At 38.6% G+C, this 17,361-nt stretch overlaps 1 protein-coding gene across 1 annotated transcript in view; it reads left to right on the top strand.

Annotated features, from left to right (window-relative positions):
• The window catches only part of LOC124144323 (probable C-mannosyltransferase DPY19L1), a 48,647-nt gene that overhangs the window by 12,226 nt on the left and 19,060 nt on the right, over positions 1-17,361 (top strand). The window contains exons 3-9 of the mRNA XM_046513681.2: positions 8,096-8,183; positions 10,367-10,504; positions 11,445-11,565; positions 13,106-13,199; positions 14,019-14,076; positions 14,943-15,034; positions 16,567-16,639. Coding sequence (XP_046369637.2) covers positions 8,096-8,183; positions 10,367-10,504; positions 11,445-11,565; positions 13,106-13,199; positions 14,019-14,076; positions 14,943-15,034; positions 16,567-16,639 — 664 coding nt within the window. The remainder of the gene's footprint in view (positions 1-8,095; positions 8,184-10,366; positions 10,505-11,444; positions 11,566-13,105; positions 13,200-14,018; positions 14,077-14,942; positions 15,035-16,566; positions 16,640-17,361) is intronic.

The following is a 17,361-nucleotide window of genomic DNA, read 5'->3' as shown; positions in this document are numbered from 1 at the left end:
TAATTTTTGCCTTTTCCATGGATACATTAGAAACTTAAACTTTTAGGGTGGGTGTTTTGTACGGCCTATATCTTTTTAACTATGCACCCTAGTTTCACCAAACTTTCTACACACATTAACCACAATGAGTACTTGTGCCTTTTGCTAGTTTGAAGATTCTGAATTTTTTAATTTTTGCCTTTTCCATGGAAACATTAGAAACTTAAACTTTTAGGGTGGATGTTTTGTACGGCCTATATCTTTTTAACTATGCACCCTAGTTTCACCAAACTTTCTACACACATTAACCACAATGAGTACTTGTGCCTTTTGCTAGTTTGAAGATTCTGAATTTTTTAATTTTTGCCTTTTCCATGGAAACATTAGAAACTTAATTTTTTAGGGTGGATGTTTTGTACGGCCTATATCTTTTTAACTATACACCCTAGCTTCACCAAACTTTCTACACACATTTACCACAATGAGTACTTGTGCCTTTTGCTAGTTTGAAGATTCTGAATTTTTTAATTTTTGCCTTTTCCATGGAAACATTAGAAACTTAAACTTTTAGGGTGGGTGTTTTGTACGGCCTATATCTTTTTAACTATACACCCTAGCTTCACCAAACTTTCTACACACATTTACCACAATGAGTACTTGTGCCTTTTGCTAGTTTGAAGATTCTGAATTTTTTAATTTTTGCCTTTTCCATGGAAACATTAGAAACTTAAACTTTTAGGGTGGATGTTTTGTACGGCCTATATCTTTTTAACTATACACCCTAGCTTCACCAAACTTTCTACACACATTTACCACAATGAGTACTTGTGCCTTTTGCTAGTTTGAAGATTCTGAATTTTTTTATTTTTGCCGTTTCCATGGAATCATGGTGAAACATAAATTTTGGGTAGAGTTTTTGTACGATCCATGTTTACAATATTATGTATCCTAGCTTCAGCAAACTTGCTACATTAACCGCTATGATTGTTTTTTTATCTTTTATAAGATTCTGAAAGTTTTGTCTTTTGCTGTTTTTATGGAAACATGATGGAATTTAGAAATTTTGATGGCTGGTTTTGTATAGATAATATATTTTCACAAATTGTTTCCACACATGTAGATCATCATAAGTATCTGTGCTTTGTGATAGTTTGAATTTATGAATTCTTTACCATATCTGTTAAGGCTAGATGGAAATTATTAATTTATTGATTTTCTTATATGATATTGTTCCATTTTTTATGTGTTTTTATATCAACAATTTTTGGTCCTTTTGATAATTCTTCTTATGTAACTCCTCAATCAAATTTTTATTCAAAGGTGTTCATGGTGATCTACTTCCTCGTAGTGAACACTGGTAACATGGGAGATTGGGGGGGGGGGGAGCAATTGTCACTGGAACTCAATCTTAGTTTTTAAAACATTGAAGTTAAAATCAGTTAGAAATATGTAATATTAACAAACTATTTACTATTTGTTGTTGACCAGCGGGGATAACGGGGGTATGTGAGCTTTGCTCACTTCTTTCTTGTTTGACCCGTGAAGATCTGGGGTAGAATAGGTCTTCAGCAACCCATGCTTGCCGTAAAAGGCGACTATGCTTGTCGTAAAAGGCGACTAACGGGATCGGGTGGTCAGGCTCGCTGACTTGGTTAATGCATGTCATCGGTCCCAATTGTGTAGATCGATGCTCATTATGTCAATCACTGGATTGTCTGGTCCAGACTCAATTATTTACAGACCGCCGTCATATAGCTGGAATATTGCTGATTGTGGCGTTAAACAACAAATAAACAAACAAACAAACATTAAAAATATTTATCTGTATTTAGATAATGAAGACTCCCTGAATGCAATCCGCCCTCAGCAATGTTGAATGATTCCATTTTATGATCAGGGGGTTAAGTTTTTTGGGTTTTTTAAATTCTCACAATTTTCACGTCAGTTATCTGTCATATCTCTCCCATTTTTGGATGCGATCATTGCCTTTATCTACGTTGCCCAGCTACATCTATAACAAACAACTCACTTGACACTCTCCTTCCAAATTAACGTCGTCAAATCTAAGACGTCATCAAGTTGCGAGCGCATGTTCGAATCTCCAGAAATGATGTCATGATAGAACAATGTTTTATCATGAAGAACCATGCTTCGTTCTTCATTGTTCTTTGCGATTTATCGCGCCGCTATTTTATATTTGTGGATTGAACGCAGGAATCACATCTACATGAATTCAGCTGCAGTGAATGATACACAAACTGTCACCACAAACAGGTCTTTAAACAAATTTATTTTTATAATTGGTTATTGTTTATTTTTGAATACCCAATAGACTCAACCCATGGGATTACAAACATTGAAGTGTCTTCTAGGAGAAAAAGGGGCGGTCGGGTAGCCTAGTGGTTAAAGCGTTCGCTCGTCACGCCGAAGACCCGGGTTCGATTCCCGACATGGGTACAAAGTGTGAAGCCATTTTCTGGTGTCCCCCGCCGTGATATTGCTGGAATATTGCTAAAAGAGGCGTAAAACCATACTCACTCACTCACTCTAGGAGAAAAAGGGTATCCCAGGCTCCCATGCTTGTCCTAAGAGTCGTCTGTATTAAGGATTAAGGGTTACAATGTGTGACGTGACTGATTGTGTGTCATCAGAATCAGTGTAATTTATTTAATTGTCATCACTATTTACCTGACCCTCAGGCCAGATAAAGTCAAAATAAAGTCAGGCTATTTCCTGTCTTAAAGATCTCCTTTGAGAAACATTTTAACAATAATGCAAACAAAAACATGAAAAATGTTATTTTCTTTATTAACATGATTAAGGATACAGTCAAGCGCTGCATTTAAAAAATATATTAAATTTTATTTATTCTTTTTAAATATGTATTTTTACTATTGCTAAATTTAGAGTAGGGTTGTCTTTAGATATGTTAAAAGAATGAAATAAATTGATTTGGCTTCATATTTTCTCCCAATGTATGGCCTGCACTCTAAAAAGAAAGAAAAATAATTGCTTGGCCTTATCTATGAGTGCTGTACACGTTGTAACGATAGTTATAGTTATTTCACTGCATTAGTTGATTTTGCCTGTTTGTTCAGCTTTAGAAATTATCACAAGTCCTGTGGTCCTTGCCAAACTGCCTTATAGTTAAGGTATCCCAAGGACTAGTAGAAATTTGCCCTTTTTAAGGGTTTTGCTATATGATCATCACAAGGACTAGTGGGCTAAAACTGTTCTATCTCTGTTGTATTTTTTGTATTCCACTATCTGGCATCTCTTTGAAACTCGTTAACTGATTATTTGTACAATTTGTCACAATGACAGTAAAAAGTGATATGTGTATTTAGACAAGACAAGTGAGGTTATTGATTGTTGCATTGATTTTATTCTTTTACAAGATGTGGCAATCTTCTTGTAACAGATGTGACCATTACTGATGTTGAAATTGTGCCATGTGTTCCCTAGCTTAATAATTGATCTTTTAACTTATTGATGTTTTTCACTGGTTGCAGTCATGTCAAATACTAAACTACTCAATGTTTTATAAGGATATTCTAAACTCTCGGCCACCGCCTCCAGGGTCTAGTGGTAGAGTGTCCACCCAGAGAGCGGAAGGTCCGGGGTTCGATCCCCAGCCGCGTCATACCAAAAGACGTTAAAAGATGGTACTTGTTGTTACCCTGTCTGGCACTCGGCATTAAGGGGCTAACACAAGGACTGGTCGGCTCGGAGTCAGTATACTGTGTCTGAGTGGGGTATTCATGGTAAACTGCCGCATGGTATCTCAGTGTGCTAGCATTATAAATCGGAATCAGTCCGGACTAGTACAAGCAGCCACACACACATGTGCATGCACGTCGCTATATAAGTGCAATAATCTTGGACGCGACGTTAAACCCCATTTCACCTCACCTCACCTAAATTCTTGTTCTTTATCTAATGCAGGCCCTGGTTAGAATAGGTCTTCAGCAAGTCATGTTTGTCACAAGAGGCAACTAACAGGATCGGGTGGTCAAGCTCGCTGACTTGGTTGATGCATGTCATCATATCCCATTTTGTAGATCGATGCTCATAATTTCAGTTACTAGATTGTCTGTCCCAAACTCGATTATTTTACAGACCATATAGCTGAGACCACCTCCGTGGTCTAGTGATAGAGCTTCCGCCCGGAGAGCGGAAGGTCCGGGGCTCGATCCCAGGCTGTGTCACACCAAAAGATGTTAAGAGATGGTACTTACTCTGCCTGGTTCTGGGCATTAAGGGGCTAAAACAAGGACTGGTCGGCTCGGATACAGTATACTGCACACATGCACACATGCACACACAAATGCGCACACACACGTGCGTCTATGTGCGTGATGTATGTTGCTATTTAAGTGCAATAATCTTGGACGCAACATTAATCCCCCATTTCACCTCACCAAACTTTTACTTATTTTTGGGAGTTCAATAGATTTTTTATCTTGATTTCTATTTCTAGACCTCATTTTTATTTATACTAGATATTTCATACATTGATGCTCTTGTTGCATTATGTAGTGAAGTGTTTAGGTATTCTTATCAACAGTTGAGTAGCATAGTATGGGTTTGCACCAGGTGTGCAACATGGAGACCTTTGAACTCTGTTGAACATATTTATTGATGAAATGGGAGTGCATTTTGACTCCCTGCTGATTTAGATGAAAGCAATGTCGAAGTAACAATAGAGACAATGAAATATTGACTTTGAATATGATAGAAGACAAAAAGAAAACTATTTGTGGAATAAATATTTTTTACGGATGACAACTTCTTTGTTATTATGATGATTATGATGCTACGTTTCCGTATAGATCCTTATGCCGTTCTCAATCAAGGGTATAAGGATCTACACCAAAAAGTCACATCATAATTATAATAGAATAAAGAAGTTGTCACCCATAATAATCTTGTCCTTACTGTTACTTACTAACTTCTAAAGATGCCAGTCAAAGAGTTCAAATAATACATGGTTCAGGACTAGCAGGACAAAGGACATATTCAGAATATTGCCCTGATCGAGTATAATAATCTGATCGTCCATTAAATGAAACGACATGTGGATCTCTTGTTGGGGCTGCATTTGCTATGTTTGCACTTCATTTTGAACCATAAACTAAGCCAATGTATTGATCAGGCTTTAACATGTGTAGAGATGTGAACAATATTTAAGATTATTTGTGCTGATATTTTTGTTGATTTGGAAATTATTTACAAGTGTTGATTTGATTAAGTTGCCAGTGTTTGTATTTCATTTTTCACACGTTAAGCATTTTGACAACGAATACAAGTCATTTGTATGATCATGATGATTGGGTTTCAACTAGCAGTCCGTTGGAGCAGCAGCGATACATCAGCGACAAAAACTAACAGTTTTTGTCCAGTAGTCCTTATAATCATAACATGTAGCAAAACCCTAAAAAAGGGCAATTTTCTGCTAGTCGTTATGATACCTTTACCATTGGGCAGCTTGGCAAGGACTACAGGAATAGTGCCAATTTCTAACCCTGTAAAAATAACATTCCTCCTGATACATGAGATTACAACTGACAAAACAGGCTCCGAAAGTCTACAAAGCTGAGGCTGGTTAAATTGAGGAAGGACCTTTGACATTTCCTTGTTGACAACCCAGGGATTTATCTAGGATTCTAAACTAACTGTCCATGGCAGTCAAATTGGAAAAAATATTAATTTTGTTAAAAATTAGGATTTTCTTAGTTTTTATTTTCCTAAATTCGGAGGTGTTTTAATATTGCATTCAGTGCAATGATCAGTTGTGATAACGTAGAACAGTACATTAATGTCTCTTCCACTTTAGGGGCGGTCGGGTAGCCTAGTGGTTAAATTCCCGACATGGGTACAATGTGTGAAGCCCATTTCTGGTGTCCCCCGCCGTGATATTGCTGGAAAATTGCTAAAATCGGCTTAAAACCATACTCACTCACTCACTCACTCTTCCACTTTATTGGCACTGTTGTCAGTGATATACAAGTTACCTCTATATAGCCATAATATTAGTCATTTGCTGCAGACTTATATTCCCATAATAATAATAATAATAATAATATAACGCCAATTTCCAGCTTGGAACATCGCAAAGGCACTTTTGCATGAGTCTGGTGGTCAAACAGAGAGTTCAGTGAGCGTTGTAGGCGGATTGGAACAAATAGGTTTTTAACAGTCCCTTAACCATGTTAACTTGGTTAATATCCTTGGCACTTTTGATGTTGACGGGAATGTTGTTCCAAGCTCTGGTACTGCCTTGGCAAAGCATCAATCACCAAGTGACATCGTTCTGGTTTGGGGCACAAACAGGAGCTGACTGTTGCCAGGCCTGAGTGATCTCAGTGATAGCAGTGTTCGGAATTATGTGGTTCCGGAAGTCCTTTAGGTTTGCGCCTAATCTTTGGACCCCTAAATCTCTCGTTTTTAACAGTGAGTGAGTTGGGTTTAACGCCGCTTTTAACAGTATTACAGTGATATCGCGGCGTGTCAGCTTAATGTGGGGGTAAAGCCCGAAGTGATGCAGGTCTCAGACGTTTACCACTTTAGTGAAACCTACGAGCACGGGTATGGTGCTGACAAACCTAGAAACATAATCAGGGCGAACCAGGATTCGAACCAACAATCATAGGTTTCTGGCGTGCCCAAGGGACGCAACTCTTAGATGACTGGGCCACCTGTGCCCCCTAGTTTTTAACAACAGCTGTGACAAGGACCCCCTATCATTCATGCTTAGTTTGAACACTGGAAAGTCACTATGGTATTACCAAGAGATACATACATGATACAAGCTAGATAAACATTTAGTCTCTGAAATCTTATATTACACAATATCCTTCTTGACTCTAAATATATAAAAAAAATTCCCTATGCTGATTTCAGAGTGGAATAGAGCTAGCCGTAGCCTGCTAGACTTGCTTTTGTATGCATTTCTATATTATTATTTTTAATAAAATAAATATATTCCACGGTCATGGTGCAGGACTAGATACAAGCATGCATTGTTGAATCTGAGGGCTGGGTGGGGATAAGTGCCTCATGAGCAATGAGCAGTGTGCAAAATTTGAATGGTGATTTATTTTTGCACTCCTCTTTATAGATCAAAGTAATAAAAGGTCTTCCATTTCTGAAGATCAATATGACTATCGCAAATAAAAATATATAAATACTATCTGTAACAAATCAAAGTTGCCTGATCAGAGTTGCCCCCTTTATAATATTTGACTCATGACTTGCAATCTTGGTTTACTTTATTGATACCTTAGTAGAATAAAAAAATTGAAAAAATTAATTGTCACATATACATGAAGATAGTGAAATTTTAAACTGGTTGGTAACTTTTAAGGCTAGCTAGTCTACCTGGCCAGCAATATTTTGAGACTATTTCACATTCTGCTAATGAGAACCCTTCTCTTTCCTATCTCCCATCCATGTTTTTGGGGGTTTTTTTTAATCCCACATGGACCCCAAGAGCAAGCAGACAAAGTAATATCTTTGAATTATGTTATTGAAATTCCGATTTGCATCTGTTGTAGATAACTATTGTAGATAACTAACAAGAGGACACAGGTTTGTTTGTGAGCCATCGTACCTCAATGGCACTAGAAGCATAATATCAAAAACCAGTTATTATGGTCCAGATTCAGTTAGACCGCCTCAGTGGTCTAGTGGTAGAGTGTTCACCTGGAGAACGAAGGTCCGGGGTTCGATCCCCGGCCGCGTCATACCAAAACACATTAAAAGATGGTACTTGTTGTTACCCTGTCTGGCACTCGGCATTAAGGGGCTAAAACAAGGACTGGTCGGCTCGGAGTCAGTATACTGTGTCTGTGTGGGGTATTCAACTATTGATATTTAACTGCGGCATGGTATCTCATTGTGCTAGCACTATAAATTGGGATCAGTCCGTCTAGTACAAGCAGCCCCCCACACACACACACATGTGCATGCACGTCGCTATATAAGTGCAATAATCTTGGACGTGACGTTAAACCCCATTTCACCTATCCTCACCAGATTCAATTATTAAAGATTGCACTGATAAACAACAAACAGAAACTTTTTTATCGTGTTCATCTGTGATCTTGTGTTGTAGGAACCACATTGCCACCATGTTTGAGAAGGACCGCCACTTCTCCCATCTGTCCACGCTTGAAAGGGAGCTGGCGTTCAGGACGGAGATGGTAAGAGAATGAGCTACTGCTTAACATGCTTAAGGCTTAACAAAAATAAAATACCGTATTCAACGTAATAAGTGCTCAGGGCGGTCTCAAAATTAGAAAAAGGGGGCTCTTATTAGAATATTATTTTGGTGAAAAAAACAGAGTTGAAAGATAAATTTCGTGGTTTATGCTGACAGCCTGAAATGTTTATATGCGACAGATATATTTTTCCAGTTTTCCAGAATTAAATTGCCCATAATTAAGGGTGTAAATAAAACACGAGTGCGTATTATACGCGAATAAATAAATCTTTTGTACATTGATCAATCGGAAGGGGTGCTAATTGGGATTGTTCACTAACCAATATATTAGCAAATATCGCCTTGGGCGGTTATTAGAGCGAACCTCTTATTACATTGAATACGGTAATTGGTTCACAGGCAATGACTTTTGAAAATATATTATGGGCTTGTTCTAACTAGTATGTTACCAAGTAAACAGTTGTGCACCATCAACCTGGGAAAGTGTCTCCATAAACAAGTTACCGTATTCGACGTAATAAGCGCCCAGCTCTAATAAGCGCCCACTGCGATATTTGCTAATATATTGGCTAGTGATCAATCCCAATTAGCACCCCTTCTGATTGATCAATTTACACAACACTTATTTATTCTCGTATTATATCAAATTCTGGAAAAATGTATCTCTCATATAAACATTTCAGGCTGTCAGCATAAGCAACAAAATTTATCTTTCAACTCTGTTTTTTCTCTTACCAAAATAATATTCTAATAAGAGCCCCCTATTTCTAATTTTGAGAGAGCCCTAGGCGCTTATCACGTCGAATACGGTATACAAACTCTTATTGCCACCATGACACGAGATGTGCAGTGAAGTTGTAAAGCAGAGCGCATGTAAAGGGAAGTAATTGCATTCTCTATTGCATCACATTGTTTTAAGTATTAGGATTATGTTTTTTAAAATGGAAATAAAAACAAAACGTGCGTTGGACTTTATGCTGATGCGGGTGGTGCCTGAGAACCAAGACTATTATTTTTCCTAGCCTAATAAGGATATTTCTCTCACCAATATTCATTCTAGGGCTGGGATGATACGCCAACTGCGATCCGATACATATCACGATACCTTGCAACAGCTCTTATCTATTGTAAACCATCTTATTTATCAACAGGATGGCCAAATACCTGGCACACTAATGATTTACAGTTGGCAGTGTGAAGTGTGGCGAAGTGATGAAAATATTTACTTTTTAACTTCTTGTTTTCTCTAGTAATTATTGTTCAATGTAATATTTATTAAAGAATATATTTAAGATAAGAATCGATAGTTTTTACTTAATGTGTGATAGTCGAGAGGTAAAAAATCCAATCCACCAATGCAACGGTGTATCGTCTCACTACTAATACATTCAGCATGTGTTTAGTTGTTTTCCTTCAAAAGGATGTCAACAGTAATTTGATACTGTGTAGTACTATATCATACATAACATAACATGATAACCAGGACGTCTTAGGGATATCAGAGACCTGAAACCTTAAGGCTTTCCTCCCACAAGCTGACTCGCCATGATATATCTGGAATCTGTTAAAAGCAGGGATAAACTCTCTCACTCACGCTTACGATTACTCAGGGATTTCAGAAACTTTTGTTGTATTGTAACCATGTTAACCCTGGTAAGTAGGAATGTCTCACCATGTCACACTGAAACCATTGAAACAGGAAAGATTTCAAGTATTTCTACTATATCCCAGTGATCTGTTCAGTGTTTTTGGGGCGATGGGGTAGCCTTGTGGTTAAAGCGTTGCTTTTCACGCTGAAGACCCAGGTTCAAATGCTGACATGGGTACAATGTGTGAAGCCCATTTCTGGTGTCCCCTGCCATGATATTGCTGGTATATTGCTAGAACAGTCGTAAAACCTCACTCACTCACTCACTCACTCACTCACGCACGCACGCACGCACGCACGCACGCACGCACGCACGCACGCACGCACGCACGCACCCACCCACGCACCCACCCACGCACCCACCCACGCACCCACCCACTGTTAAGTGTTTCCACAAAGTAGTTGCAGTGCTGTGATTGTCATAACTCATGACTTTACAATAGGTGTAGAGCTACTACTGTTTTGTTAGACTGGTCTTAGGTTGGACTGAACCATGGTGTGCTTCTGTACTTCAGGGCCTGTACTACTCCTACTTCAAGACGTTGATCCACGCGCCATCATTCATGGAAGGTCTCAATCAAATCATGTACGACAACGTCACAGAGTATCCTCAGACCATCAATGTCCTCAAAAGATTTAACTTGTACCCGGAGGTAAGTTCTCTACTCAATTTTGATAGGGATAGGGAGTATCTAGGTGGGGCCTGAATATGACTCATTGCAAGACATGTTATCAGACGAATAGAATTCAAATTTGCCAAGGAACTGAAACATCTGCAGCTTCATTCTAAGTTGATTAAACATGAATTCATCGGCAAAAAGTTGTCGTCGTCGAGTCGAGTTACGTCACAGTATGAAATACCTCAGTATTCCTGTCAAATGTTGAATGGTGTATATCTATTCACATGTCATTTGTAAATATGTTTATGTAGGAAACTGGCCCAGTTGTCTAAGGCGCCGCGATTGGGCACGCCAGAAACCTATGATTGTGGGTTCGAATCCCGGTTCACCCCAAGTATGTTTCTAGGTTTGTCAGCACCATACCCGTGCTCATAGGTTTCACCGAAGTGGTAAACATCTGAGACCTGCATCACTTCGGGCTTTCCTCCCACATTAAGCTGACACGCCGTGATATAATGATAATACTGTTAAAAGCAGCGTTAAACCCAACTCACTCACTAACTTTATATAGGAAACTGCAGGATGAATCTTAGCTACACATGCATATTCCAAACAGTATCGACAGCTTAATCTGTAGTATTTAATTGGGTTCAACATCTATTTTTCTGTTTCATTTTCTTCCTTTTCATATGATTATAGTCTTCTCCCAAATCCCGGGGGTGGCAGGATAGCCAACTGGTTAGAGAATTCGCTCGTCGAAGTCATGGGTTCAATTCTCCACATGGTACTTTCTGTAAAGCCCAGTGTACCCCGCTGTGATATTGCTGGAATATTGCTAAAAATGGCATAAAATCACTCTCACTCACCAACTCAAAAATCACTAAATGAAAGAACAGGCAATTCATGAATCTAGCTCTAAGTAAGTAGACCGTAATTGTGATGTCGCATCAGTTCACATTTCATGTTTTCACAGGTTGCTCTCAGTATCGGCTATCGTATATACGAAGATGTTAACGCGCGTCTGAATCGTCAAACCAAGATGTGTTGGCAGGTGAACCGAGGAGAAGGGAAGACTCCTGTCCAGAGCTGTGAAGGTGAGTGTATCGCCACCTTGTGGTTCAAAAGAGTAGACACGCAGGGGATGTGATGTAACTCACTGTTGTCAGAACTTTCCTGATTACAACATTGATATCATGTCAGCAGATTATGACAAATAAGAAATTCCTCCTCCCCTGCATGATCCCTTGCTTGATAAAGGTGTTAGGATCTACACCGAAACGTCGCACTAATTGTAAATAAAGAAGTTGTTCATCCATAGAACTTGTCTAACTTTACCTTTAAGATGTCTGCTAGTAGGATTTTGTGTTCACTGCTCAACTGTCATGAATCGGGAGTTGTTTATCAGCCTATCTCGGTTATGAATTCTGTTCCCAGCAATCTTAGACAAAAAGTCAAATTGCCAAGTTATGACATTACATATTTTGAAAGTCATTTTGCTTGACAGGCGACGGGTTACTTACTGCTCCTCGAAGTGAATGAGAGTAGCACCCCAATGTTCCTTTGACATAAATGTATTGTTGCTGCACGTTACAGGAAATATGTAAATGAGTCCATTTCCAATAAAAAGGAGCACACAGACAGATACTACTCAAAAGAAGTTAAGGAACACCCAGAATTGGACGGCTGTGTGTTGCAATACCCACCAGCCATGATGGATTAACTGTTGTCAGATGAAAGAAAATGTTTGTTCTTGAACTTCTACTAGTGTGAATGGAGAATGTTTTTTTTCTGATGAACATTTATTGTTGTGTGGTTAAGATCGTTAAACATGTTAAATACTATTAATTATACTTTCATGCAAATCTATTACAATGGGGAGTGATTTTTCAATGCCTCAATAGTAAAGTGTTAATTTGGCCATGTAGTCACAACATGCACCCAGAGCAATAGACTAAACACTTTTTTCCTTCTTTATTCAATTAGAAAGTTAGATTAAATCATCTAGATTGTTAAGTACTGTGTAATCTTTTCGGCGCATAATATTCATTTTTTTTTTTCCCTAAATACTGAATCCGCTAGAGGGGGGTGCGCATTATACTCGGGTGCGCACTATACTCAAGAAAATAAGGTAGTATACCTATCTCAGAAAAGTTAAAAACTCTAATTACATACCAGCCGATATCATTGTAGTTGGGAACTTCCTTCAGTAAGCTAGCAGGTGCTTCTTATCTGTAGCCTGGTTCGTGTCAGTATCTCAGTCATGTAATATCACTTCACTGTGTCCCTGGGGCATGCCAGACACCTATCATTGTGATTTCGATTCCCAGTTCACCCTGACTATGTTTCTAGGTTTGTCAGCACAATACCAGCATGTGGGTTTCACCAGAGTGGTAAACATCTGAAACGTGCATCACTTCGACACGCCGTCTTATAACCATGATAACTGGAACACTGTTCAAATTGGTGTTAAACCCAACTCCCAACTACTCACTCACAATACAATGTTAACTTAGTCCTTTCTTTCACTCCATACGAATCACTTCCCATACATGCTACCACAGAAATGCTTATACAAAATAAGAAAAAAGCAACAAAGTTTATTTCTAACTGTGTCCATGTCACTTCTTGCTGTAGGCATGGGTGAACCATCTTACTTCTATGTGGAATCAGCCTTCGCTCTCAATGGTATAATGATGGGCATCTTCTTCCTCTTCGGGACGTACCTCAGGTGAGATAGACTTTTTGTGGCCGATCCCCATGTGGACTCAAGGGTACAAAAACTCCTTAGTACCCCATTGCTAATCGTAATAGGGCGCTAAATTGGCAACCAATGGTTATTCTGGGTTAGAATTGATCCCTAGCGACTAACAGGATCAGGTGGTCAGACTCGCTGCTTTGGTTGGTGAATGTCATTGTATCGCAATTGCGTAGATTGATGCTCATGATATCAATCACTAGATTGTCTTGTCCTGATTTGATTATTTACTGTCATACAGCTAGAATATTGCTGAGTGCGGCATCAAACAACAACAACAAAACAGGCGACTTAATTGATACAGCATGGATCATTTCTTATAATATCAATCACTGGATCGTCTGGACCAGACTCATTTATTACAGGTCTCAAACCTATAGATTGAGTATTGCTGCCAGTGCCATTAAACAACACTAACCCTATGAAGATCCAAGTCTTCAGCAACCCATTCTTATTGTAAGAGGCAACTAACGGGATCCCAATTGAGTAGATTGATGCTCATGATGTCAATCACTGTATTTTCTGGTCCAGACTCCATTATTTACAGACCACCGTCATATATGATCACATAATGCCATTTAGAAAGTGGTCAAATGTAACAAATGTTATATTTGGGATAACTCTTTCTTAGTAAAGTTCAGATTCTAGTACTTTTGGGGGTATTCAAACCCACACTGTCAGAGTGAGGCACCTAATCCAATACCAACCCCCCAAAATACTTGAGCTACATGTATGAGTATCAAACATTTATTTACCATGATGGGTAATGACATTGTTTTCCTTGTGTTGCAGTGACAGGATGATTGGTGGTATCCTCACTGTGGCCTGCTACTTCTTCAACCATGGAGAGGTAGGATATGCACCCATGGTATACACATGTATACTACCCTACACATCTATACTACCCTGCCATCCATGGTATACACATGTATACTACCCTGCCATCCATGGTATGGACATCTATACTACCCTGACATCCATGGTATACACATCTATACTACCCTGACATCCATGGTATACACATCTATACTATCCTGACATCCATGGTATACACATCTATACTATCCTGACATCCATGGTATACACATCCATACTACCCTGACATCATGGTATACACATGTATACTACCCTGACATCCATGGTATACACATTTATACTACCCTGGCATCCATGGTATACACATCTATACTACCTTGACATCCATGGTATACACATCTATACTACCCTGACATCCATGGTATACACATGTCAACTACCCTGCCATCCATGGTATACACATCTATACTACCTTGACATCCATGGTATACACATCTATACTACCTTGACATCCATAGTATACACATCTATACTACCCTGACATCAATGGTATACACATCTATACCACCCTGACATCCATGGTATACACATGTAAACTAACCTGACATCCATGGTATACACATCTATACTACCCTGACATCCATGGTATACACATCTATACTACCCTGACATCCATGGTATACACATGTAAACTACCCTGACATCCATGGTATACACATCTATACTACCCTGACATCTAAGTTATTTTACTAGACTCGGTCTTTGGACTAATGGCTGAAGTCATGTTGATTCAAAGGTATAAGTGAAGGTATTCTTAGTGATACTACCTTGGCAACCAGTAATATTTATTTACCAGTAAACTCTCTACTTGCTGTCTCTAATACTAAGTGTCTATTCCAGGCCACCCGAGTACAGTGGACGCCACCCCTCCGAGAGAGCTTCGCTTACCCCTTCCTTGTGTTCCAGATGCTGCTGGTTACATTTACACTGAGGTATGTAATGTGTATACATATCCTTCTCACGTTTGACAGTCAGTCCATCTAATGATTTGCAGGGTCACTCACTCACATTTAAAACAAATTAAACAGAGACAATGCTCCACAATCTGACAACTATTTTCTGTGTTGTACACCTTTTAATTTCCACCACTGCTATTCCATGGTAATTCAGAATGGTGAAAATGAACAGTGCCAATCAGTGTTTGAAATTACCGTATTCGACATTATAAGCACCCAGGGCGCTCTCAAAATTAGAAATAGGGGGCTCTTATTAGAATATTATTTTGGTGAAAAAACAACAGAGTTCAAAGAGCGTAAATTTCCTGGATTTTGCTGAAATGTTAATATACGACAGATATATTTTCCAGAATTTAATTGCCAATAATTAAGGGTGCATTTAACAAACGTATTATGCCCGAATAAATAGCCTTGTGTACATTTATCAGCCGGAAGGGGTGCTAATTGGGATTGTTCACTAGCCAGTATATTAGCAAATATCGCCGTCGGCACTTATTAGAGCGGGGCGCTTATTACGTCGAATACGGTACTGTGATTGATATGATCCAAGAATGTCTGCTAGTCTGAATAGTGCGAACAAATAGCAATAAACATCCATTAAAAATTCTACAAGCCTATAGGGTACCTTTAAAATTAACAAAAGAGGTCTGGGCCAGTGGGCGAGTGATAGTGTCCATCTCTGTATTACAGTGTCAATGGTACTATTAAAATTAAAATAGCACATTTATGATAACTTACTTGCCTAAAGGGCTCAGTTAAAAATCATAAATTTATATCCCTACCAGTTGTAGGGCTGGAAAAAAAAGATCAATAATCAGAATTATTGTCGATGCGAAGAAATATTAACAATTACAATATGAAAATTGTGTCATCGATAATATCTTACATGAACTATTGTCATGAAATAATGTTTTGATTTATCAAAACAGACTTGTTATTTTCAATTATGTCAATTGATGAAGATGGAAAGTTACTGTTTTTGTTATACATTGTATCTCATATGTCCACAAAGTAATCCCTGCATAAATGTGCCACCACTCACCAGTGGAATGAAATATGTTGATTTCTTTTGGAATTTTTGTGTGTTTTTGCTCCTAGTTGCTTCACCGATATTTATCAATCATTGATCGATATTTAGTTAACGATTATCACTGTCTATGATCAGTGACCTGTGACGATTCCGGAATAGAATAGGTCTTCATCAACCCATGCTTGCCGTAAAGGGTGACTATGCTTGTCATAAAAGGCGACTAACAGGATCAGGTGGTCAGGCTCACTGACTTGGTTGATGCATGTCATCGATCCCAATTGTGTGGATCGATGATCATGATATTAAGCACTGGATTGTCTGGTCCAGACTCGATTATTTACAGACCACCATCATATAGCTGGTATATTGCTAAGTGCGGCGTTAAACAACCAACCACCCAACTAACTCTATGATCTGTATCGATAGCCAGCCCTAGTGTCTTGTAGTCAGTGTAGCAAGTGATGTTTTGTGTTTCCAGGTGCAAGTCCCCAAACATCTACCACAGCGTGGCTATAGCCCTTGCCTCTGTGTGCTTCATGCTGCCGTGGCAGGTGAGCTTTTATCTGCTTTAGAGAGATTATTAAGATAATTATGATAATGTTAAAGTGGAAAATTTAAACATCTTATATAAGATAGCTATGTTAATAAATCGCAAAGAACAATGAAGAACGAAGCATGGTTTATTTCATGGTAAAACATTGGTTTATTCTTCTTGCTGTGTTTTATTGTATGATAAACAACCCCTACTCGTCATTTATTTCTTAAATAATATGCAGGGACTGTTTGTCTATTAGTGAGTATATATACTAAACAAGAACACTCCCTCTTGGGGATTCCACTTCCAGGTTAGAGTGTGTCTCTGTATGATAAAATCATATATTAGAAATGCGAGCCATTGGTAAGCATAATACAGAGCTCCAGATAAGCTTTTGGTGTTGTGGGTATTTTACCCATGCATTTTAAAATCATTGGGTATCAGTAATTCTATCTGTGTATTCAAATTTCTGTTACCCACTAGTTTTTACATATGTGGGTATTTAAGTTAAATATTTAAAAACACTATTCATCTAGTCGCTGCAAACTGGTGTCGGGTGGGTTTGAGAGCTTTATAGGACTAAAAAATACCACGATACTTCCACACGAAAGTGTGATGGCAAATGATCATGATGTGACTGTCATCGTGGAGTTTGGCTAGGTTGACGGAATGCCCGTTTATAATTTCAAAATAAGTTGCTGATTTGCTAATCGAATACGCAGGGTTACTTCACAATAT

Source organism: Haliotis rufescens, unplaced genomic scaffold (assembly GCF_023055435.1).
Source record: "Haliotis rufescens isolate VD_foot unplaced genomic scaffold, xgHalRufe1.0.p SCAF_37, whole genome shotgun sequence".
Lineage (NCBI taxonomy): Eukaryota > Metazoa > Mollusca > Gastropoda > Lepetellida > Haliotidae > Haliotis > Haliotis rufescens.
The sequence above is the reverse complement of the archived record's forward strand: the minus strand, read 5'-3'. Positions and strand labels throughout refer to the sequence as shown.